This window comes from Rhineura floridana, chromosome 8, assembly GCF_030035675.1.
Source record: "Rhineura floridana isolate rRhiFlo1 chromosome 8, rRhiFlo1.hap2, whole genome shotgun sequence".
Taxonomy (NCBI): Eukaryota; Metazoa; Chordata; class Lepidosauria; order Squamata; family Rhineuridae; genus Rhineura; species Rhineura floridana.
This window is the reverse complement of record NC_084487.1, coordinates 2,494,301-2,519,476: the sequence shown is the minus strand read 5'-3', so window position 1 is coordinate 2,519,476 and position 25,176 is coordinate 2,494,301. Positions and strand designations below refer to the sequence as shown.

Genomic DNA, 25,176 nt, shown 5'->3' with positions numbered 1-25,176 from the left:
GCTGCCACTCTCGCCGAGGCATAGGTTTTTGCACATTTTTTGGCTTGAATTTTATCGAATGAGCTCATTGACTTTTTCCAGCGCCGTTCTAGACGCCGATAGGAGCGTTTCATTTTTAATAGATCTTTTGAGAACCATGGAGCTAATTTCGGTCTCACCATTTTCATATTGACAGAAACAGAAGCAAAAGAAAATGATTTACTATAGGAAACTTCACTAAAGTTTCAAAGTAAATCAAACATATTTAAAGTGACGATCTGAACGATATCAACTGTTTTAATAATGTTGCTTCCTCCCTGCTACCACAAGATCAGCACAGGACATGTCTTGTTTTGGTTATTTGGGCTGATTGCAGGTGTTGCCACCACTCACCATATGCTGAGAGGCACACGATACCAAATTCTTGCAAGCTACACAGGAAGTGGATTGGACTGTGAAAGACCGGGGAAGGGGGCAGGTTTGATCATTTGCATGCTTATTGAGGGGAGGGCAGGTTGGATCATTTGAAGGAGGGCGAGCGAGGCAGCCAAGGCAAGCCATAGAGGAACAGGCAGGACATTTGGGGCAGCTCCTTTGCAACTGCCCTGCTCTGCTGCCGCCACCCCCACCTGACTGGCAGTACTGTTTGAGCCCCAGTGGCAGAAGGCGAGGAGGAGGGAAGTGGCAGGAGAGCAGGACAGTTGCTGAAGTGCTGCTCCAATCAGCACCGACTGTTCCTGACTGCCATGGCCAGCTGCCTACCTCCCTTGCTTCTCTCCTACCCACGGGAGAAGGTCTAACGGGCAGGAGAGGAGGAGGCTTGCTGACTGACTGAGGAGCATGAGCGTGCCAACACTGGGCAAGTGAGGCAGCGGCCACTCGTGTGCAGCAATCTCTGGGGACCCCACAGTGGTGAGGAGGGTGGGGGGTACCTGGGGTCGTGTGTCCGGAGTGAGGTGGTAGGGTTGGCATGCAAAACATGCCGGAGTCAAGCCCCTAGTAAGCACAGTAAGTACATTAAAAACCATGTCAACTGATTTACCGAACAAAATACATGACCAACATCCATTTCATATAACACCATCGGAATGCAATCAGAGAGCACCTGAGCACCTTTCCTGATGCTGCCCCTACAGATCTGGGCTACTTGTTTGTACTGGTCACCTATCCTGAGAGGCAGAGCACTTGCTTGGCCTGCAGAATGTCCAGGTTCAGTCCCCAACATCTCCCAGTAGAGCTGGGAATGACTCCCTTTCTGAAACTCTGCACAGCTGCTGCTAGTCAGTGTAGACAGAACGGAGCTAGATGGACCAATTGGCCTGACTTGGTATAAATTCTACTTCCCATCCTCCTATGTTCCACTTTTTATATCCATGTTCTTGTTCTTTTAAAAAAACCAGGTCCTCCTTAAGCTTTTTGTGCAGCCAGACTGGCATCTCCAGGTGCCCCCACTTTTCTCGATCATTGGCTTTGCTGTGATTGTGCCTTTGGTAACTTCCCGTTCGTGAGCTCCCACCTGTCAGCTTCGCTCTTCCCAGCAGGCATGTGCTAGTGAAATCTCACAGTACATCCCACCAGAAGATGAAATTTAAACTGTCCTCTGGCCATTCAGAACCTTCTTCAGGGCTTCCTTCATCTCCTTGTTCCGGAGGCTGTAGACAAGGGGGTTCAGCATGGGGGAGATGATGCAGAACATTGTGGAGATCAGTGTGTCAGTCTTCAGAGAGTAGCCGGCGCTTGGTTGGTTGTAGTTCAATATTGCATTCCCAAGATACAGGGTGACCACAACAATGTGAGAGGCACAAGTGGAGAAGGCTTTGCGCCTGCTGGTGTGTGAGCGAATCTGTAGAATCGAGGCCAGGATGTAGATATAGGACAGGATGATGAAGAGGAAGGGGATCAGGCCCACAATCATGCTGGTGATGTGATTGGCCAGCTCGTTCACGTATGTATCACTGCAGGCAATCTTCAAGAGTGGGGGCCCGTCGCAAAAGATGTGCGGGATCCCATTGACTCCGCAGAAGTTGAGTTTGGAAGCCAGGATGGCGTGTATAGTTGAGTCCAGGAAGCCCCAGACCCAAGGGGCCACAGCGAGCTGGACACACACTCTGTTGCTCATGAGGCGAGAGTACTGCAAAGGCTGGCAAATGGCAGCATAGCGGTCATAGGCCATGACGGCCAACAGCGCCGGCTCACATCCAGCAAAGCCCATCAGAAAGAACGTTTGCGCCAGGCACTGGTTGTAGGAGATGGTGTACCGTTGACGTAGGAAGTTCACCAGGATCTTTGGCACGACAACGGAGGAAAGGCAAATGTCCAAGCAGGACAGGTTGCTGAGGAAAAAGTACATGGGGCTGTGAAGATGGGAATCCAGGAGGACCGCAGTTATTATCATGAGGTTGCCAGTGAGGATGGCAAGATAGGCAGCTAGGAATGCCGGGAAGAGGGTGGCCGGGTCACTCAGGAGGTTGGTGAAGCCCAAGAAGATAAACTCTTCCACCTGAGTTTGATTCTCTGAGTCCATGAAGAAGAAAAGAGGAGTGTCTGGAAGGAGAGAAAGGTGGCATTTGAGGAAAGCCAAAAGGCTTCAGGGATCTGTTAGATCAATATTGATAGTCACACTCAATAGCTAAATCTGGGTCACATATTTATGCAGGAGGAGATAGGACTTAGGAAACTGCCTTATACCTAGTCAGACCCATTGGTCTATCTAGCTCAGTATTGTCTGCACTGACTGGTAGCAGCTCTCCAAGCATTTCATGCAGGGGGTCTCTCTCAGTCCTACCTGGAAATGCCAGGGATTGAACCTGGGGCCTTCTGTATGCCAAGCAGATGTTCTAACCACTGAGCTATGGCTCTTCCCACATCACAGGTTAGGGACAGCGCTTCCCAGGCAGAAGGGGCTGCTCCCAGACTGGTTAGCTTCCTCTGCCCCTTCTCCATTTTAGATGCTAACCGCTATCCCTTGCAATAAGAGCCATCCGGGATTCAGCTGGTCCTGGAGAAGGTTTGATCCTTTGGGTGGAGCCCGATAAAGGCCCTGTTACTGGCAAGACTAGCCCCATTGCCAGTGAATGCCTAGGGTGGAGGGTTCTGGCTTTCTCCCTACCCCCGTATCTACACGGAGTCCTTGTATGCCAAACGTTAGGTCACCTAAGCTCACAGGTTATCAACAGCAGTCGTATGCAGAGAATAGAACAGAGGAGACCCCACTCAAGAATTCTTGAGTCTTGGGAGGTACCAGAACTTTTCTATTTGGGTGACAGACTTCAGGCAGCAGAACAGGCTTTATCAGAGCTTGGAAAAGTTGCTTTTTTGAACTACAACTCCCATCAGCCCAATCCAGGGGCCATGCTGGCTGGGGCTGATGGGAGTTGTAGTTCAAAAAAGTAACTTTTCCAAGCTCTGGCTTTATCATATATGCTTTTTATTCATATCTTGCACTCTACAACTAATAAAATGCATTCCAGGTGGCCCGAGCCATCACTGCAGAAACAGAAGAATAGGAATACATATCAGCATTAAAGAAATTGCTGGATATCCATTTAACACTAGAGTGTAAGACTCTGGAGGCACAACTTAATTAAAACAAGTTACAGCAGATGAAGGACTGAGTTAAACTCTAAGTCATATCTCAGAGCAAAAGAACAAAATCCATGGAAATACATGTCATGATACTTCACCCATCAGATGTCACGGATGGAATAGATGGATGGTTCTCCTGCTTCCTTCAACCGCCCACTCTAGCAGAGTGGCAGGGCCCCATGTGCTGTAAAACCTGGCCTTTTATATGCTTTCTTTTCCAAGGGAAGGCGTGTTGCTATGGTCTTATCTGCTTTTTGCTGTTTCTCATCAGGCTCTCATCCTGGTGCTCCTGGTGAGTCTTCCTTTCTCAACTAGTCTGCTTAACCTCACCATATAAGGATTTCCTCTTATTTCATATTGACAATCTACATGACACATTGGCTGTCTGCCCAGACCTGTTATCTTGTACCATACTCAGCTTGAGGAGAAAATAATGCTTTGTCTATTCCAGTTGTTTCTTAGGAACATTACAGCTGTAGTCAGGAGATGGAGAAAAAGGGGGGGCAGTCTCCAACTCCTCCTGTTTTACAGTTTAGCTTTTATTCATAAAGCAAACATTATAAATTATTTCACTACATCTTAAGTATCTTCTAAGCAAATCTAAGCATGTGTCAGGTGATGTCAGCACATTATATGCATATTTTAAGCCATTATCTGGGCTCTCCCGTTACACCACCACTTGGTGAAATCATTGACATATAAAATTGAAATACATATAGTTATTGATTCTTAGTCAATTACAATAACATGGCATCTTCTGATGTCTTCACTTCTTCCATCTGTGCTGGGGGTTGCTGATTCATCTTCAGGAACACCCCTCCTGAAATAGCATACACCTTCCATGGATTCTCTCTGCTGGCTTCTTCCGGACTGGAGGCTCACTTTGCCTATCAGTGGGACTTACTTACTTACTCTATCAAGATCCTACTGCTTTAGTTATACATCATAACAGTAGATATCTTTCAAACATGGCACTTTGGTGATTCTCTTCAGGGAACTAAAGGAAGCTCTGTTTCTCTAGATTAGACCTCTGCAGTCTGTTTTATAGAGCTGGCTCAGCTCTGCTCTAACAGGATAAAGAATTGCTTTCACCTGTTCAACTTGATTATAAACAGAGATTAACATACATATATAGAAATATACTTTCATGCTCCCAAAAACTCTCTTTAGGCTTTAGAAGTCGATCTAGGAACCCAACAGTGGCCAGCAAAGCAAGAATTCGTCCCATAGTTTTCCCGCTTCATCCTTGTGTACTTTAAGGATACGATGGCAAGCCAAACTCCTTGACTCCCCCAGGGAGGCTGAGGAATTGCAAACTCAATGAGATAGCTGAGAAAACTTCGTGACGACTACTAAGCATCAGGAGGGTTACAATCTTATACACCCAAAAGTATTTATTTTATTTATTTAATTTAATTTATTACAACCAAGTACAATCTATTAACAATTTTGTTAATATCTTCCTTGCATAGGGGTTTACTTGCCATTGATGGTGCTGCAGGATTTTCTCTGGCTCTTAAGTATCTTTTCAGGCTTTTAACTCTGGCTGTGCAGAGTACTGGTGCTTCTGATATGTTTTCTTATATATCCTGGAAATTACATCACTTTTAATCATGGCTTAATTGTTATAGCAAATTTCTACTGCTGATTGGTTGTCCTCAGACACTCAATGGTTGTGGTAGGGCAGTGGTTCCCAACTTGGTCTCATATTAGGTCAGTCATTGGACTTTCTTCAGGCAAACTGTTCATCTTTGAGGTCTGCTATGGCTTCTTCTTCACCCTCTTCATCTGGGCGTGCTGTACGTACATTATACACATCTTTGGCTTCTGTGGTTTTTAATGGTGAGCTTGGAGCAGTTGTGGTTGATGGTGTGGTGACTGAGTGGTGTCCTGTTCCTTGTTGTGGAGTAGTGGCACTTACTGCTTGTCCTCTTGCTTCCCAAGCGGCTCTTTCTTCATGACATTCAGGTTAATATGATGGTACATTCGCTAAGGCTTTCATCTGATGACACCCTCGCACATCTTCTTCTTGTTCCTCATTGGAGCTCCTCTGAGCTTCTGCTTCCACTTGATTCAGCAAGGGTTCAAACTTGCTGTGCATCCTTTGTGCATCCTCTTCTTCTTCAGCCTCTTCCTGCGGTACATGTGTTCTCGTGCAGTCATCAGGTATGGTTGCTAACCACCCTACCACTAACTTTACAGCTTCTTCTTTCGACATTTGTCTAAATATGCCATATGGACTTAGCAACAAATATTGGCTTCTCAGGATCTTATCGTCTCGTGTGGACTCATTCCTGTTGGTTACTCCTGGCAGTTCTTCTGATGTCAATGGGGTGTAATGTCTACCCTCATCAACCCAGGGATCTGTTGCTCTTACAGCCACTGGTGCATACTTGGTTACTCCAGGGGGACGCTGTGTTGTGGTTCCCAACCAAGTTGCCCGTCCTGTGGCTCTAACATGCACATCTCTTCTCACAAATTCATGGTTGTGGGCATCCATCCATCCTGGGGCTTCTTCTGTATGTGCCACAGATATTATAGTAGCATAGTGATACCCTGTTATCTAATTACCATTTGTCATCTCAAAGACTGTGTCTTCTCTGTCTACAGGTTCTCTTCCACTCACATCTCGAAAAGCAGCCAGAAAGATAGTTCTTTCCGCAAGCGCCTGTGCCCTGATTAAGGTGTGTCTTCTCCAGACTTGTCATGCCTTGTATCTATATCGACTCTCCCTGCTTCCCAACTCTCCCTGGCAGATGCTGGAACCACTGAGCCACAGTCCTTCCCACATCACAGGTTAGGGACTGGGCTTGCCAGGCAGAAGGGGCCACTCCCAGGCTGCTTGCCTTCCTCTGCCCCTCTCCATTTTAGATGCTAAAATCTAACAGCTAGCCGCTATCCCTTGCAATAAGAGCAATCCGGGATTCCGCTGGTCCTGGTGGAGGTTTGACCCTTTGGGTGGATCACGGTCGGGTGCTGGGGCCTTCAGCTATAGGTTTGCCAGCCTTGCTGTAAGTCCAGATCAGGCTCATGGGGGGAGTGGAGGGTATTAACCTTTTCCTTCCCTGCTGTGTCCCCCCAAAAGCAGACCTCCCCAGGGCTGTCGTTGGCCTCAGGAGGGAAGCTGCCAACGACAGATCTGCTCCCAATGCAAAGTGTCACTTCAGAGCAGGGTTAGAGGAGAAATTTGATTCCCTTTGCTTTTAATGGTGGTAATGTAGGAAGGCAGGAAGGTGTCTTGCACTGAGTCAGACCCACTGGGGCAATCTACCTCAGCACTGTCCAAGCTAACCGGCAGTGGCTGTCCAGGATTTCAGGCAGATGGATGCAGTGGATTCACACTTTCCTAACAAATGTAGGAACCAAACCACAGCCATCCGTTGTCATTCGTACTTTCCTGAATTTTGCAATGCAGTTCAGCAACCAAACAATGTGTACAAAAATGGCATGTTGCAGGGTAAGGTTTCCACAAAAATACATACATTCCTGAAAATAACACGCAAAGAATGCATTCTTAAATACTGATCAATTTTTGTGAGGATTTTTTCAAAAATTTATTTGACTATTATTCCACTTTAAACAGACATGGCTTTCCCCCAAATATGCTGGGAACTGTAGTTTGTGAAGGGTGCTGAGAGTTGTTAGAAGACCCCTATTCCCCTCATAAATATTCAGTTCCGAGAGTTCCCTGAGAAGAGGCATTGACTGTAAAACCACTCTGGGAATTGTAGCTCTGTGAGGAGAAGAGGGGTCTCCTAACAGCTCTCAGCACCCTTCACAAACTACACGATTGTACCCTTCATGATTCTTTGGGGGAAGCTGTGACTGTTTAAAGTGGGATAATAGTGGAATAAACGTATGGTGTGGCCTCAGATCGAAGCTCTGAGAAGGATGCTCTGAAAGGTTGCTACCTGTCCAAGGGGACAGTATTGGACTAGAAATCAGAGCTTGGAAAAGTTACTTTTTTGAACTACAACTCCCATCAGCCCCAGCCAGCATGGCCACTGGCTTGGGCTGATGGGAGTTGTAGTTCAAAAAAGTAACTTTTCCAAGCTCTGGACCAGATGAATGAGCGGCCAGGCTCCTTCTACTAGGACAGCTGCATCTGCTCAGAAGGGGGACGGGATCCTTATAGCGTCATAGGAGGCGACTGCATTCCAGATGAGACAAATTGTTCAGCATCTGGCCCATTTTGTCTGCTCTGATCAGTGGCACGGCTCAGTAGTTTAAAGAGCCTGGATTCAATGGCATCAGCCCCCCCACTTTAAACAGCCATTATTTATTTATTCATCTATTATTTGACGTATATCCCGCCCTTCCTCCCAGCAGGAGCCCAGGGAAGCAGCATGCAGAAGGTTCCAAGGTCACTCCCCGGTATCCCCAAGGAAGGCTGGGAGAGACCCTTGCCTGAAACCCTGGAGTGCCTCTTCTAGGCAGTGCAGACAGTGCTGAACTAGGTGGATCAATGATCCGATTGAGTATCAGGCGCTTCCTGTGTGCCTATGCTCTTCCGTTGTGAAGCCAGCTCCATTGCAAGGTTCTGCATTCCCGATATGTTTGTTTGTTTGTTTATTATTTGATTTATATCCCACCCCTCCTCCCAGCAGGAGCCCAGGGCGACAGGCAGAAACACTGAAAACACTTTAAAACATCATAAAAAGACCTTAAAATACATTAAAACAAAAGAACGTTAAAAACATTTAAAAAAAACCTTAAAAACATCTTTTTTAAAAAGAAAAGGGTTAAAGATATTAAAAGACATATTAAAAGCAATTCTGACACAGATGCAGACTGGGATAGGTCTCAACTTAAAAGGCTTGTTGGAAGAGGAAAGTCTTCAAAAGGCACCCAAAAGATAGCAGAGATGGCGCCTGCCTAATATTGAAGGGGAGGGAGAGTAACAGCACAACAGCAATACAAGTGCATTTTAAATCCCCTGAGCACATTTGTGACTATAGGAATAAAATGGCTTTTGTTTCTGCAGCCCTGATGTTAAACGCATACACTTTCTAATAAGCACTATTTTGTTAGAGAAACGGATATTATATATTCGAAGTAATATGAATAACATGAGCATCTGTAACCATGGAAATGCCTGGCCACCCACCTCCTGACTATAACTGCTTTCTTTTAAAATAAGAAGCAAGGGTGCTGTGAGCACCAGCAGGGGCTTGTTGGTGCTGACCCCATCCCCTGCCACTGTCTGGGTGGCCATGTGGGGGCCCTCATGACTGTGGGTGCTTAGGTCCAGCCCTAGCTGCACAAGAGACTCTGACTGGCAGCAGATTTCCAGGATCAACACTGTCCATCAACTGGAGATGCTGAAGACTGAGCCAGGGACTCTCTGCCTGCAGTTCAGGGGCTCTTCCACTTACCTCTCCCTTGTTGTTTCATGCTGACACTGTTAGACGTCTCCTTATGCTGTCCTCCACCAAAGAACATAAAAGAATATGCTCGTCCTTTGGAAGGTAATGAACCACAAAGCAACGCACCTTTATTTGCTCACTATGTTAGTCACCGATAGCTGGACAAGTTTGGATCCCTTCTCTTCACATCAGGAAATGGAGACACCAAACTCTGGTTTATCCCTTAAAGAAAAGTTATGCCAGTCCTTCATTCTCTACCAGTTGGGGTTCTGAATGCGACTGAGGCAGCTCAGGCTAAAGCCTGCTGGATGGCTGAAGGTCCTCCTCTCCAAACGTGACACCAAACAAGGGCTTTGAAGGTTTGGGTGCAACAGCAAGACCCACCCCCGCAGAGGAAAACAAAATCTCTCTGCTGCCTGCCTTGCCTGTGGGTGGCTGTTTCTGTGTGAAGGCAAAGTAATGTTACTCTGTGAGTTGGCCTTGGGGATATTCTTGCACTGGGAACCCCCCAGGAGTAAAGCTAGGGGCAGGATGGGGTGGGGATCTCAGAGAATAAACACCTCCCATGTGGGGGCTTTCTAGAAGGCCTGATGGAGCCAGGCACAATGGATGATATTCCTTAATTGCAGCACCCTTAATTGTTGGGGGGGGGAAACAGTGATCTCAGAGCCATTCACTCATGTTCTGGAAAGTGTCCTAACGAGATTTAAATTGCCTTGAGACTTCCTTTTACCACTGGAGGTCATGCGTGAATGCTGTTAAGCCATGTGAGAAGGCGAGAAAGAGCCATTTCACAATCAAATTTTATATCTCATCAGCCAGCCATTAGAGTTTTCTGCAGATGGCTGGACTAAAAAGGAGAATATCATCACAGGTGGTAGATCCTGACGGGCATCCTAATAACAGGCCAGTGAGAACAAGGGACTGGTGGCCAACTTAGCAGATCCCGAAGTGCAGCAGTGTCTGAGAGACTGTTAACTATGCCTGGGAGCAGGGAGGAAGATCATCTTCCATGGGGGAGATCCTGACAAGTATGTGGGGCTACCCTGGAGGCTGCAGCTAGTGCAGAACGCCGTGGCTGGCCTGCTTTGGGTGGCAAACTACTGTCAGCATGTAACACCTTGTCGGAGAGCACCTGACCCCTTATATGCCCAGGAGTTCAGTGTGTTCTGCAGGAGAGTCTCTCCTTGAGTCCCTAAAATATCAGAAGCCCATTCCACCAGCAGCAGGGCGTTCAGTGAGGCTGCCTTATTTGGCAGAAGAGCATTCCTGTTGAGATAGGACAGGCACCCACCGTCTTCACTCTGCAGAAACTCAGCACCCAGGCATAGCACCCTTACACTGGTAGTTTCCTTCGTTAGTTACACAGCAATGCAAATGATGGGAAGCCGGCGGAGGAGGAACCTGCGGAAAGCGCCGCGGCATGCACTTCCTTCTCGAGAGCCACTGGCCCGGCTAAGCACCAGCTCTGTGAGGAGCTGCATGCACAAGCGGGAAAGAAAAAGCCAGCTCCCACAGATTGGCCTCCTGGGGAGTAAATGCTCCTTGCAGACACCCATTACATTTTTTTGTTTATGCTGCTGGCCTTTTGCCCACTGGGGATTTCAGCCGGATCAGGACCCGGGGAGGGCTCTGAATGCAAGGAGTATCTCACGTAAGTCGCCTCCCAGAGCTCCTCCCCACCACGGCTCCAGAGCACCCATTTTTCAGGCTACCACTGGCTTCCACTGGCTCGTCTTCCACCAGGCTGACCATTCCTGACGGACCCCTGGCAGTGTCGGCAGGGTCCTGGTGGTGGTGCAGCTCGGCTGTGGCGGGGGGCTTCTGCTGGCTGAGCCTGGCAGCACCTGGCAGCACTGGGAGTCCACTGCATCAAACTCCTCCCAGCCTGGCAGAAATATGAGTTGGATTGCAGCCTTAGTTAGTTAGCTTATTAAAAATATTTATATGCCACCCAAAAACGATATTTTCTGGGCAACTTACAATAACAGTAAAATATTACTTTTTTGTTGATATAACAAAACTGATGGTCAGCAATAACAGGAAATAAATTCACTAAGAGGCAAAAACCCTTGCGGTTTAAGACCATACTTGTAGCCAAGAGATGTTAAACTTTAAAAAGCAGGGAAATTGGGCAGCTATAGTGAATGCACCAGGGGAGCAGGAAAGAATTATATTTCTCTCATTATTCGTCGTAGAAATCTGTGTCAAATTTATTTCTATTAATTTCAAAGCCTTTTTATTGGTCAATGTCATATGATGGTGCAGACAGCTTTTGTGTTTCAAACACGAGGTTATGCTCTATTTCTATTTTGGATGCATTAACCGTTGAATCTGAAACTGCAATTTGATGTAAAATCAGACTGATGACAATATGTTACTACTTAAGCAATGACTCCAGGTGTTGGAAAAAACCAAACCTGCCCTGCCCAAGATGTATGTTTTCAGCCTGCTATGTTTAAACCACTCCACTTAAGGAAAAGTGGGCATGGTCAATTAAAAACATAGAGCACACTTAGAATTTTGCTAGAATATATTTCACCTCCCACTGTTTTATCTTGTGCAAAGTGACACTCCTCATGTCCATTGGAAACTATTCTGCAGAACAGTCAGTGCCATGATTCCACAATTGTTTTTGGAGCTTCTTTTTAGTATTGCTGTACTTCACATATTATTTTATTTATTTATTTTAAAAATTTATATACCGCTCTAGGTCCGAAACTCAGAATTCAGAGCGGTGAACATTAAAAACAGAAATAATACAAAAACAGCATAATATAATAACCTAAAACAAATAAGTAAATTAATACTAAAAACATTCAACAGCAATTTCATTCAAACCTTAAAAGCTAGTTGAAACAAATATGTTTTAATCCGCCGATGGAATTCAATGAGGGAAGAGGAACGTCGTATCTCAGATGGTAAATTATTCCAAAGAGTAGGGGCTATGACTGAGAAGGCCTTCCTCCTGGTATTCATTTGGTGGATCATAAAAGTTGAAGGAATAATAAGAGTGCCTTCAGAAATCAATCTCATAGGGCGATAGGTTTTAAATTCAACGAGACGGTTTGCCAAATATACCGGCACCAGTCCATGAAGTGCCTTAAAAGTTAGGACCAGTATCTTAAACTGATGTCTGGAGCCAATAGGGAGCCAGTGGAGATAGTAAAGAAGAGGTGACGTATGAACCCGAGGGCCAGTTTTAGTGATCATCCTCACGGCCGCTCTTTGTACCAGCTTGAGCGGTCGGAGTGCTCTAGCAGAAAGGCCAACATATAAAGAATTACAATAGTCCAGTCGAGAGGTTACTAAGGCCTGAGTTACTTTCATTAATTCTGATGTTCCTAAAAATGGGCGAAGCTGACGGACCAGTTTTAGTTTTGCAAATGTGGCTCTAGAAATGGCTGCAACCTGATGTTCAAAGGTTAGGGCTGAGTCCAAGATTATACCCAAACTACGGACTTGAGGTTTTAAAGGGAGAAAAGCTCCGTCAAGTGAAGGCAGATGTCCAGCTCCTTGGGGGAGATTTTTGCCAATGAGAATGACCTCTGTTTTTTCTGGGTTAAGTTTCAATTTGTTTTTATTCATCCAATTTTGCACTGCTAGGAGACATTGATTAGGGCAGTGGACAGTCTCTACAGTGTTCGGTGGAAAGGAACAATAAAGTTGTGTATCATCAGCATATTGATGATAATGAATCCCAAATTTTTGAATGATTTTTCCTAAAGGGCTTACATAAATATTAAATAACATCGGGGATAAAACAGAGCCCTGTGGGACGCCATATTTTAATGGCCAGGGTTCAGAGTAGTGATCCCCGAGGGCAACTCTCTGAAGCCTTTTTTTCCAGAAAGGAGCGAAGCCATTTTAGAACTGTACCTCTGAGACCCATTTTAAAGAGACGGTCCAACAGAATGTTATGATCAATTGTGTCGAATGCGGCAGATAGATCCAATAAAACTAGAAGGGACAGATTGCCTTTATCATGTTCTAGTCGAAGATCGTTGACTAATGCGACTAGAGCCGTTTCAGTCCCATGATTTGGTCTGAAGCCAGATTGGAAGAGGTTATAACAGTCAGTGGTGTCTATAAACTTTTGAAGCTGTGAGGCTACCACTCTTTCAATGATTTTACTCAGAAAAGGTAGGTTAGATACCGGTCGATAATTATTTAATATTTTAGGGTCAAGAGAGGGTTTTTTTTAGTAAAGGTGTAACCATTGCTTCTTTTAGGCATTCAGGTAGGTGGCCTTGTTGAAGAGAAGAATTTACGATTGTACTAAGCCAGCTTGCTAATTTCAATTTTGATGTTTTTATCAACCAGGAAGGACATGGATCAAGTAAGCAGGTTGTTGGATTCATTCCATTTAGAAATCGAGGAATGTCGTCTGGAGAGATTAATTGAAAGGTGGCAAAAAGCGGGGGGCAGTCACTTTCTGATATGATGTTCTTTGCATCTGCCATTGCAGTATGATCTAAAGTAGAACGAATCTGATCCACCTTAGCTTCAAAAAATGAGGCGAATTCTTGGCAGCGGGCTTGAGAACAGACTAAGTGAGAATTTGTTTGTGGTGTCTGTAGGAGATTATTCACTATCCGGAACAGTTCTTTTGGATGATTACCCGATGAAGCAATAGAGGTCGAATAAAAAGATTTTCGAGCTGCCACTCTCGCCGAGGCATAGGTTTTTGCACATTTTTTGGCTTGAATTTTATCGAATGAGCTCATTGACTTTTTCCAGCGCCGTTCTAGACGCCGATAGGAGCGTTTCATTTTTAATAGATCTTTTGAGAACCATGGAGCTAATTTCGGTCTCACCATTTTCATATTGACAGAAACAGAAGCAAAAGAAAATGATTTACTATAGGAAACTTCACTAAAGTTTCAAAGTAAATCAAACATATTTAAAGTGACGATCTGAACGATATCAACTGTTTTAATAATGTTGCTTCCTCCCTGCTACCACAAGATCAGCACAGGACATGTCTTGTTTTGGTTATTTGGGCTGATTGCAGGTGTTGCCACCACTCACCATATGCTGAGAGGCACACGATACCAAATTCTTGCAAGCTACACAGGAAGTGGATTGGACTGTGAAAGACCGGGGAAGGGGGCAGGTTTGATCATTTGCATGCTTATTGAGGGGAGGGCAGGTTGGATCATTTGAAGGAGGGCGAGCGAGGCAGCCAAGGCAAGCCATAGAGGAACAGGCAGGACATTTGGGGCAGCTCCTTTGCAACTGCCCTGCTCTGCTGCCGCCACCCCCACCTGACTGGCAGTACTGTTTGAGCCCCAGTGGCAGAAGGCGAGGAGGAGGGAAGTGGCAGGAGAGCAGGACAGTTGCTGAAGTGCTGCTCCAATCAGCACCGACTGTTCCTGACTGCCATGGCCAGCTGCCTACCTCCCTTGCTTCTCTCCTACCCACGGGAGAAGGTCTAACGGGCAGGAGAGGAGGAGGCTTGCTGACTGACTGAGGAGCATGAGCGTGCCAACACTGGGCAAGTGAGGCAGCGGCCACTCGTGTGCAGCAATCTCTGGGGACCCCACAGTGGTGAGGAGGGTGGGGGGTACCTGGGGTCGTGTGTCCGGAGTGAGGTGGTAGGGTTGGCATGCAAAACATGCCGGAGTCAAGCCCCTAGTAAGCACAGTAAGTACATTAAAAACCATGTCAACTGATTTACCGAACAAAATACATGACCAACATCCATTTCATATAACACCATCGGAATGCAATCAGAGAGCACCTGAGCACCTTTCCTGATGCTGCCCCTACAGATCTGGGCTACTTGTTTGTACTGGTCACCTATCCTGAGAGGCAGAGCACTTGCTTGGCCTGCAGAATGTCCAGGTTCAGTCCCCAACATCTCCCAGTAGAGCTGGGAATGACTCCCTTTCTGAAACTCTGCACAGCTGCTGCTAGTCAGTGTAGACAGAACGGAGCTAGATGGACCAATTGGCCTGACTTGGTATAAATTCTACTTCCCATCCTCCTATGTTCCACTTTTTATATCCATGTTCTTGTTCTTTTAAAAAAACCAGGTCCTCCTTAAGCTTTTTGTGCAGCCAGACTGGCATCTCCAGGTGCCCCCACTTTTCTCGATCATTGGCTTTGCTGTGATTGTGCCTTTGGTAACTTCCCGTTCGTGAGCTCCCACCTGTCAGCTTCGCTCTTCCCAGCAGGCATGTGCTAGTGAAATCTCACAGTACATCCCACCAGAAGATGAAATTTAAACTGTCCTCTGGCCATTCAGAACCTTCTTCAGGGCTTCCTTCATCTCCTTGTTCCGGAGGCTGTAGACAAGGGGGTTCAGCATGGGGGAGATGATGCAGAACATTGTGGAGATCAGTGTGTCAGTCTTCAGAGAGTAGCCGGCGCTTGGTTGGTTGTAGTTCAATATTGCATTCCCAAGATACAGGGTGACCACAACAATGTGAGAGGCACAAGTGGAGAAGGCTTTGCGCCTGCTGGTGTGTGAGCGAATCTGTAGAATCGAGGCCAGGATGTAGATATAGGACAGGATGATGAAGAGGAAGGGGATCAGGCCCACAATCATGCTGGTGATGTGATTGGCCAGCTCGTTCACGTATGTATCACTGCAGGCAATCTTCAAGAGTGGGGGCCCGTCGCAAAAGATGTGCGGGATCCCATTGACTCCGCAGAAGTTGAGTTTGGAAGCCAGGATGGCGTGTATAGTTGAGTCCAGGAAGCCCCAGACCCAAGGGGCCACAGCGAGCTGGACACACACTCTGTTGCTCATGAGGCGAGAGTACTGCAAAGGCTGGCAAATGGCAGCATAGCGGTCATAGGCCATGACGGCCAACAGCGCCGGCTCACATCCAGCAAAGCCCATCAGAAAGAACGTTTGCGCCAGGCACTGGTTGTAGGAGATGGTGTACCGTTGACGTAGGAAGTTCACCAGGATCTTTGGCACGACAACGGAGGAAAGGCAAATGTCCAAGCAGGACAGGTTGCTGAGGAAAAAGTACATGGGGCTGTGAAGATGGGAATCCAGGAGGACCGCAGTTATTATCATGAGGTTGCCAGTGAGGATGGCAAGATAGGCAGCTAGGAATGCCGGGAAGAGGGTGGCCGGGTCACTCAGGAGGTTGGTGAAGCCCAAGAAGATAAACTCTTCCACCTGAGTTTGATTCTCTGAGTCCATGAAGAAGAAAAGAGGAGTGTCTGGAAGGAGAGAAAGGTGGCATTTGAGGAAAGCCAAAAGGCTTCAGGGATCTGTTAGATCAATATTGATAGTCACACTCAATAGCTAAATCTGGGTCACATATTTATGCAGGAGGAGATAGGACTTAGGAAACTGCCTTATACCTAGTCAGACCCATTGGTCTATCTAGCTCAGTATTGTCTGCACTGACTGGTAGCAGCTCTCCAAGCATTTCATGCAGGGGGTCTCTCTCAGTCCTACCTGGAAATGCCAGGGATTGAACCTGGGGCCTTCTGTATGCCAAGCAGATGTTCTAACCACTGAGCTATGGCTCTTCCCACATCACAGGTTAGGGACAGCGCTTCCCAGGCAGAAGGGGCTGCTCCCAGACTGGTTAGCTTCCTCTGCCCCTTCTCCATTTTAGATGCTAACCGCTATCCCTTGCAATAAGAGCCATCCGGGATTCAGCTGGTCCTGGAGAAGGTTTGATCCTTTGGGTGGAGCCCGATAAAGGCCCTGTTACTGGCAAGACTAGCCCCATTGCCAGTGAATGCCTAGGGTGGAGGGTTCTGGCTTTCTCCCTACCCCCGTATCTACACGGAGTCCTTGTATGCCAAACGTTAGGTCACCTAAGCTCACAGGTTATCAACAGCAGTCGTATGCAGAGAATAGAACAGAGGAGACCCCACTCAAGAATTCTTGAGTCTTGGGAGGTACCAGAACTTTTCTATTTGGGTGACAGACTTCAGGCAGCAGAACAGGCTTTATCAGAGCTTGGAAAAGTTGCTTTTTTGAACTACAACTCCCATCAGCCCAATCCAGGGGCCATGCTGGCTGGGGCTGATGGGAGTTGTAGTTCAAAAAAGTAACTTTTCCAAGCTCTGGCTTTATCATATATGCTTTTTATTCATATCTTGCACTCTACAACTAATAAAATGCATTCCAGGTGGCCCGAGCCATCACTGCAGAAACAGAAGAATAGGAATACATATCAGCATTAAAGAAATTGCTGGATATCCATTTAACACTAGAGTGTAAGACTCTGGAGGCACAACTTAATTAAAACAAGTTACAGCAGATGAAGGACTGAGTTAAACTCTAAGTCATATCTCAGAGCAAAAGAACAAAATCCATGGAAATACATGTCATGATACTTCACCCATCAGATGTCACGGATGGAATAGATGGATGGTTCTCCTGCTTCCTTCAACCGCCCACTCTAGCAGAGTGGCAGGGCCCCATGTGCTGTAAAACCTGGCCTTTTATATGCTTTCTTTTCCAAGGGAAGGCGTGTTGCTATGGTCTTATCTGCTTTTTGCTGTTTCTCATCAGGCTCTCATCCTGGTGCTCCTGGTGAGTCTTCCTTTCTCAACTAGTCTGCTTAACCTCACCATATAAGGATTTCCTCTTATTTCATATTGACAATCTACATGACACATTGGCTGTCTGCCCAGACCTGTTATCTTGTACCATACTCAGCTTGAGGAGAAAATAATGCTTTGTCTATTCCAGTTGTTTCTTAGGAACATTACAGCTGTAGTCAGGAGATGGAGAAAAAGGGGGGGCAGTCTCCAACTCCTCCTGTTTTACAGTTTAGCTTTTATTCATAAAGCAAACATTATAAATTATTTCACTACATCTTAAGTATCTTCTAAGCAAATCTAAGCATGTGTCAGGTGATGTCAGCACATTATATGCATATTTTAAGCCATTATCTGGGCTCTCCCGTTACACCACCACTTGGTGAAATCATTGACATATAAAATTGAAATACATATAGTTATTGATTCTTAGTCAATTACAATAACATGGCATCTTCTGATGTCTTCACTTCTTCCATCTGTGCTGGGGGTTGCTGATTCATCTTCAGGAACACCCCTCCTGAAATAGCATACACCTTCCATGGATTCTCTCTGCTGGCTTCTTCCGGACTGGAGGCTCACTTTGCCTATCAGTGGGACTTACTTACTTACTCTATCAAGATCCTACTGCTTTAGTTATACATCATAACAGTAGATATCTTTCAAACATGGCACTTTGGTGATTCTCTTCAGGGAACTAAAGGAAGCTCTGTTTCTCTAGATTAGACCTCTGCAGTCTGTTTTATAGAGCTGGCTCAGCTCTGCTCTAACAGGATAAAGAATTGCTTTCACCTGTTCAACTTGATTATAAACAGAGATTAACATACATATATAGAAATATACTTTCATGCTCCCAAAAACTCTCTTTAGGCTTTAGAAGTCGATCTAGGAACCCAACAGTGGCCAGCAAAGCAAGAATTTGTCCCATAGTTTTCCCGCTTCATCCTTGTGTACTTTAAGGATACGATGGCAAGCCAAACTCCTTGACTCCCCCAGGGAGGCTGAGGAATTGCAAACTCAATGAGATAGCTGAGAAAACTTCGTGACGACTACTAAGCATCAGGAGGGTTACAATCTTATACACCCAAAAGTATTTATTTTATTTATTTAATTTAATTTATTACAACCAAGTACAATCTATTAACAATTTTGTTAATATCTTCCTTGCATAGGGGTTTACTTGCCATTGATGGTGCTGCAGGATTTTCTCTGGCTCTTAAGTATCTTTTCAGGCTTTTAACTCTGGCTGTGCAGAGTACTGGTGCTTCTGATATGTTTTCTTATATATCCTGGAAATTACATCACTTTTAATCATGGCTTAATTGTTATAGCAAATTTCTACTGCTGATTGGTTGTCCTCAGACACTCAATGGTTGTGGTAGGGCAGTGGTTCCCAACTTGGTCTCATATTAGGTCAGTCATTGGACTTTCTTCAGGCAAACTGTTCATCTTTGAGGTCTGCTATGGCTTCTTCTTCACCCTCTTCATCTGGGCGTGCTGTACGTACATTATACACATCTTTGGCTTCTGTGGTTTTTAATGGTGAGCTTGGAGCAGTTGTGGTTGATGGTGTGGTGACTGAGTGGTGTCCTGTTCCTTGTTGTGGAGTAGTGGCACTTACTGCTTGTCCTCTTGCTTCCCAAGCGGCTCTTTCTTCATGACATTCAGGTTAATATGATGGTACATTCGCTAAGGCTTTCATCTGATGACACCCTCGCACATCTTCTTCTTGTTCCTCATTGGAGCTCCTCTGAGCTTCTGCTTCCACTTGATTCAGCAAGGGTTCAAACTTGCTGTGCATCCTTTGTGCATCCTCTTCTTCTTCAGCCTCTTCCTGCGGTACATGTGTTCTCGTGCAGTCATCAGGTATGGTTGCTAACCACCCTACCACTAACTTTACAGCTTCTTCTTTCGACATTTGTCTAAATATGCCATATGGACTTAGCAACAAATATTGGCTTCTCAGGATCTTATCGTCTCGTGTGGACTCATTCCTGTTGGTTACTCCTGGCAGTTCTTCTGATGTCAATGGGGTGTAATGTCTACCCTCATCAACCCAGGGATCTGTTGCTCTTACAGCCACTGGTGCATACTTGGTTACTCCAGGGGGACGCTGTGTTGTGGTTCCCAACCAAGTTGCCAGTCCTGTGGCTCTAACATGCACATCTCTTCTCACAAATTCATGGTTGTGGGCATCCATCCATCCTGGGGCTTCTTCTGCATGTGCCACAGATATTATAGTAGCATAGCGATACCCTGTTATCTAATTACCATTTGTCATCTCAAAGACTGTGTCTTCTCTGTCTACAGGTTCTCTTCCACTCACATCTCGAAAAGCAGCCAGAAAGATAGTTCTTTCCGCAAGCGCCTGTGCCCTGATTAAGGTGTGTCTTCTCCAGACTTGTCATGCCTTGTATCTATATCGACTCTCCCTGCTTCCCAACTCTCCCTGGCAGATGCTGGAACCACTGAGCCACAGTCCTTCCCACATCACAGGTTAGGGACTGGGCTTGCCAGGCAGAAGGGGCCACTCCCAGGCTGCTTGCCTTCCTCTGCCCCTCTCCATTTTAGATGCTAAAATCTAACAGCTAGCCGCTATCCCTTGCAATAAGAGCAATCCGGGATTCAGCTGGTCCTGGTGGAGGTTTGACCCTTTGGGTGGATCACGGTCGGGTGCTGGGGCCTTCAGCTATAGGTTTGCCAGCCTTGCTGTAAGTCCAGATCAGGCTCATGGGGGGAGTGGAGGGTATTAACCTTTTCCTTCCCTGCTGTGTCCCCCCAAAAGCAGACCTCCCCAGGGCTGTCGTTGGCCTCAGGAGGGAAGCTGCCAACGACAGATCTGCTCCCAATGCAAAGTGTCACTTCAGAGCAGGGTTAGAGGAGAAATTTGATTCCCTTTGCTTTTAATGGTGGTAATGTAGGAAGGCAGGAAGGTGTCTTGCACTGAGTCAGACCCACTGGGGCAATCTACCTCAGCACTGTCCAAGCTAACCGGCAGTGGCTGTCCAGGATTTCAGGCAGATGGATGCAGTGGATTCACACTTTCCTAACAAATGTAGGAACCAAACCACAGCCATCCGTTGTCATTCGTACTTTCCTGAATTTTGCAATGCAGTTCAGCAACCAAACAATGTGTACAAAAATGGCATGTTGCAGGGTAAGGTTTCCACAAAAATACATACATTCCTGAAAATAACACGCAAAGAATGCATTCTTAAATACTGATCAATTTTTGTGAGGATTTTTTCAAAAATTTATTTGACTATTATTCCACTTTAAACAGACATGGCTTTCCCCCAAATATGCTGGGAACTGTAGTTTGTGAAGGGTGCTGAGAGTTGTTAGAAGACCCCTATTCCCCTCATAAATATTCAGTTCCGAGAGTTCCCTGAGAAGAGGCATTGACTGTAAAACCACTCTGGGAATTGTAGCTCTGTGAGGAGAAGAGGGGTCTCCTAACAGCTCTCAGCACCCTTCACAAACTACACGATTGTACCCTTCATGATTCTTTGGGGGAAGCTGTGACTGTTTAAAGTGGGATAATAGTGGAATAAACGTATGGTGTGGCCTCAGATCGAAGCTCTGAGAAGGATGCTCTGAAAGGTTGCTACCTGTCCAAGGGGACAGTATTGGACTAGAAATCAGAGCTTGGAAAAGTTACTTTTTTGAACTACAACTCCCATCAGCCCCAGCCAGCATGGCCACTGGCTTGGGCTGATGGGAGTTGTAGTTCAAAAAAGTAACTTTTCCAAGCTCTGGACCAGATGAATGAGCGGCCAGGCTCCTTCTACTAGGACAGCTGCATCTGCTCAGAAGGGGGACGGGATCCTTATAGCGTCATAGGAGGCGACTGCATTCCAGATGAGACAAATTGTTCAGCATCTGGCCCATTTTGTCTGCTCTGATCAGTGGCACGGCTCAGTAGTTTAAAGAGCCTGGATTCAATGGCATCAGCCCCCCCACTTTAAACAGCCATTATTTATTTATTCATCTATTATTTGACGTATATCCCGCCCTTCCTCCCAGCAGGAGCCCAGGGAAGCAGCATGCAGAAGGTTCCAAGGTCACTCCCCGGTATCCCCAAGGAAGGCTGGGAGAGACCCTTGCCTGAAACCCTGGAGTGCCTCTTCTAGGCAGTGCAGACAGTGCTGAACTAGGTGGATCAATGATCCGATTGAGTATCAGGCGCTTCCTGTGTGCCTATGCTCTTCCGTTGTGAAGCCAGCTCCATTGCAAGGTTCTGCATTCCCGATATGTTTGTTTGTTTGTTTATTATTTGATTTATATCCCACCCCTCCTCCCAGCAGGAGCCCAGGGCGACAGGCAGAAACACTGAAAACACTTTAAAACATCATAAAAAGACCTTAAAATACATTAAAACAAAAGAACGTTAAAAACATTTTAAAAAAACCTTAAAAACATCTTTTTAAAAAAGAAAAGGGTTAAAGATATTAAAAGACATATTAAAAGCAATTCTGACACAGATGCAGACTGGGATAGGTCTCCACTTAAAAGGCTTGTTGGAAGAGGAAAGTCTTCAAAAGGCACCCAAAAGATAGCAGAGATGGCGCCTGCCTCACATTGAAGGGGAGGGAGAATAACAGCAGAACAACAATACAAGTGCATTTTAAATCCCCTGAGCACATTTGTGACTATAGGAATAAAATGGCTTTTGTTTCTGCAGCCCTGATGTTAAACGCATACACTTTCTAATAAGCACTATTTTGTTAGAGAAACGGATATTATATATTCGAAGTAATATGAATAACATGAGCATCTGTAACCATGGGAATGCCTGGCCACCCACCTCCTGACTATAACTGCTTTCTTTTAAAATAAGAAGCAAGGGTGCTGTGAGCACCAGCAGGGGCTTGTTGGTGCTGACCCCATCCCCTGCCACTGTCTGGGTGGCCATTTGGGGGCCCTCATGACTGTGGGTCCTTAGGTCCAGCCCTAGCTGCACAAGAGACTCTGACGGGCAGCAGATTTCCAGGATCAACACTGTCCATCAACTGGAGACGCTGAAGACTGAGCCAGGGACTCTCTGCCTGCAGTTCAGGGGCTCTTCCACTTACCTCTCCCTTGTTGTTTCATGCTGACACTGTTAGACGTCTCCTTATGCTGTCCTCCACCAAAGAACATAAAAGAATATGCTCGTCCTTTGGAAGGTAATGAACCACAAAGCAACGCACCTTTATTTGCTCACTATGTTAGTCACCGATAGCTGGACAAGTTTGGATCCCTTCTCTTCACATCAGGAAATGGAGACACCAAACTCTGGTTTATCCCTTAAAGAAAAGTTATGCCAGTCCTTCATTCTCTACCAGTTGGGGTTCTGAATGCGACTGAGGCAGCTCAGGCTAAAGCCTGCTGGATGGCTGAAGGTCCTCCTCTCCAAACGTGACACCAAACAAGGGCTTTGAAGGTTTGGGTGCAACAGCAAGACCCACCCCCGCAGAGGAAAACAAAATCTCTCTGCTGCCTGCCTTGCCTGTGGGTGGCTGTTTCTGTGTGAAGGCAAAGTAATGTTACTCTGTGAGTTGGCCTTGGGGATATTCTTGCACTGGGAACCCCCCAGGAGTAAAGCTAGGGGCAGGATGGGGTGGGGATCTCAGAGAATAAACACCTCCCATGTGGGGGCTTTCTAGAAGGCCTGATGGAGCCAGGCACAATGGATGATATTCCTTAATTGCAGCACCCTTAATTGTTGGGGGGGGGAAACAGTGATCTCAGAGCCATTCACTCATGTTCTGGAAAGTGTCCTAACGAGATTTAAATTGCCTTGAGACTTCCTTTTACCACTGGAGGTCATGCGTGAATGCTGTTAAGCCATGTGAGAAGGCGAGAAAGAGCCATTTCACAATCAAATTTTATATCTCATCAGCCAGCCATTAGAGTTTTCTGCAGATGGCTGGACTAAAAAGGAGAATATCATCACAGGTGGTAGATCCTGACGGGCATCCTAATAACAGGCCAGTGAGAACAAGGGACTGGTGGCCAACTTAGCAGATCCCGAAGTGCAGCAGTGTCTGAGAGACTGTTAACTATGCCTGGGAGCAGGGAGGAAGATCATCTTCCATGGGGGAGATCCTGACAAGTATGTGGGGCTACCCTGGAGGCTGCAGCTAGTGCAGAACGCCGTGGCTGGCCTGCTTTGGGTGGCAAACTACTGTCAGCATGTAACACCTTGTCGGAGAGCACCTGACCCCTTATATGCCCAGGAGTTCAGTGTGTTCTGCAGGAGAGTCTCTCCTTGAGTCCCTAAAATATCAGAAGCCCATTCCACCAGCAGCAGGGCGTTCAGTGAGGCTGCCTTATTTGGCAGAAGAGCATTCCTGTTGAGATAGGACAGGCACCCACCATCTTCACTCTGCAGAAACTCAGCACCCAGGCATAGCACCCTTACACTGGTAGTTTCCTTCGTTAGTTACACAGCAATGCAAATGATGGGAAGCCGGCGGAGGAGGAACCTGCGGAAAGCGCCGCGGCATGCACTTCCTTCTCGAGAGCCACTGGCCCGGCTAAGCACCAGCTCTGTGAGGAGCTGCATGCACAAGCGGGAAAGAAAAAGCCAGCTCCCACAGATTGGCCTCCTGGGGAGTAAATGCTCCTTGCAGACACCCATTACATTTTTTTGTTTATGCTGCTGGCCTTTTGCCCACTGGGGATTTCAGCCGGATCAGGACCCGGGGAGGGCTCTGAATGCAAGGAGTATCTCACGTAAGTCGCCTCCCAGAGCTCCTCCCCACCACGGCTCCAGAGCACCCATTTTTCAGGCTACCACTGGCTTCCACTGGCTCGTCTTCCACCAGGCTGACCATTCCTGACAGACCCCTGGCAGTGTCGGCAGGGTCCTGGTGGTGGTGCAGCTCGGCTGTGGCGGGGGGCTTCTGCTGGCTGAGCCTGGCAGCACCTGGCAGCGCTGGGAGTCCACTGCATCAAACTCCTCCCAGCCTGGCAGAAATATGAGTTGGATTGCAGCCTTAGTTAGTTAGCTTATTAAAAATATTTATATGCCACCCAAAAACGATATTTTCTGGGCAACTTACAATAACAGTAAAATATTACTTTTTTGCTGATATAACAAAACTGACGGTCAGCAATAACAGGAAATAAATTCACTAAGAGGCAAAAACCCTTGCGGTTTAAGACCATACTTGTAGCCAAGAGATGTTAAACTTTAAAAAGCAGGGAAATTGGGCAGCTATAGTGAATGCACCAGGGGAGCAGGAAAGAATTATATTTCTCTCATTATTCGTCGTAGAAATCTGTGTCAAATTTATTTCTATTAATTTCAAAGCCTTTTTATTGGTCAATGTCATATGATGGCGCAGACAGCTTTTGTGTTTCAAACACGAGGTTATGCTCTATTTCTATTTTGGATGCATTAACCGTTGAATCTGAAACTGCAGTTTGATGTAAAATCAGACTGATTATGTTGCTACTTAAGCAATGACTCTAACTGTTGGAAAAAACAAACTTGGCCTGCCCAAGATGGATGTTTTCAGCCTGCTATGTTTAAACCACTCCACTTAAGGAAAGGTGGGCATGGTCAATTAAAAACATAGAGCACACTTAGAATTTTGCTAGAATATATTTCACCTCCCACTGTTTTATCTTGTGCAAAGTGACACTCCTCACTTCCATTGGAAACTATTCTGCAGAACAGTCAGTGCCATGATTCCACAATTGTTTTTGGAGCTTTTTTTTAGTATTGCTGTAC

At 46.2% G+C, this 25,176-nt stretch overlaps 2 protein-coding genes across 2 annotated transcripts; both read right to left on the bottom strand.

The window, feature by feature from the left end:
- Positions 1 to 1,567: 1,567 nt before the first annotated feature.
- On the bottom strand, positions 1,568 to 2,503 carry LOC133390845 (olfactory receptor 5V1-like). The gene has a single exon (XM_061640265.1). It carries the CDS (start codon positions 2,501 to 2,503, stop codon positions 1,568 to 1,570), a length of 936 nt encoding a protein of 311 aa, XP_061496249.1.
- A 12,653-nt stretch (positions 2,504 to 15,156) lies between these two features.
- Positions 15,157 to 16,092, bottom strand: LOC133390843 (olfactory receptor 5V1-like). Its single transcript, XM_061640262.1, has one exon. It carries the CDS (start codon positions 16,090 to 16,092, stop codon positions 15,157 to 15,159), a length of 936 nt encoding a protein of 311 aa, XP_061496246.1.
- Positions 16,093 to 25,176: the final 9,084 nt, after the last annotated feature.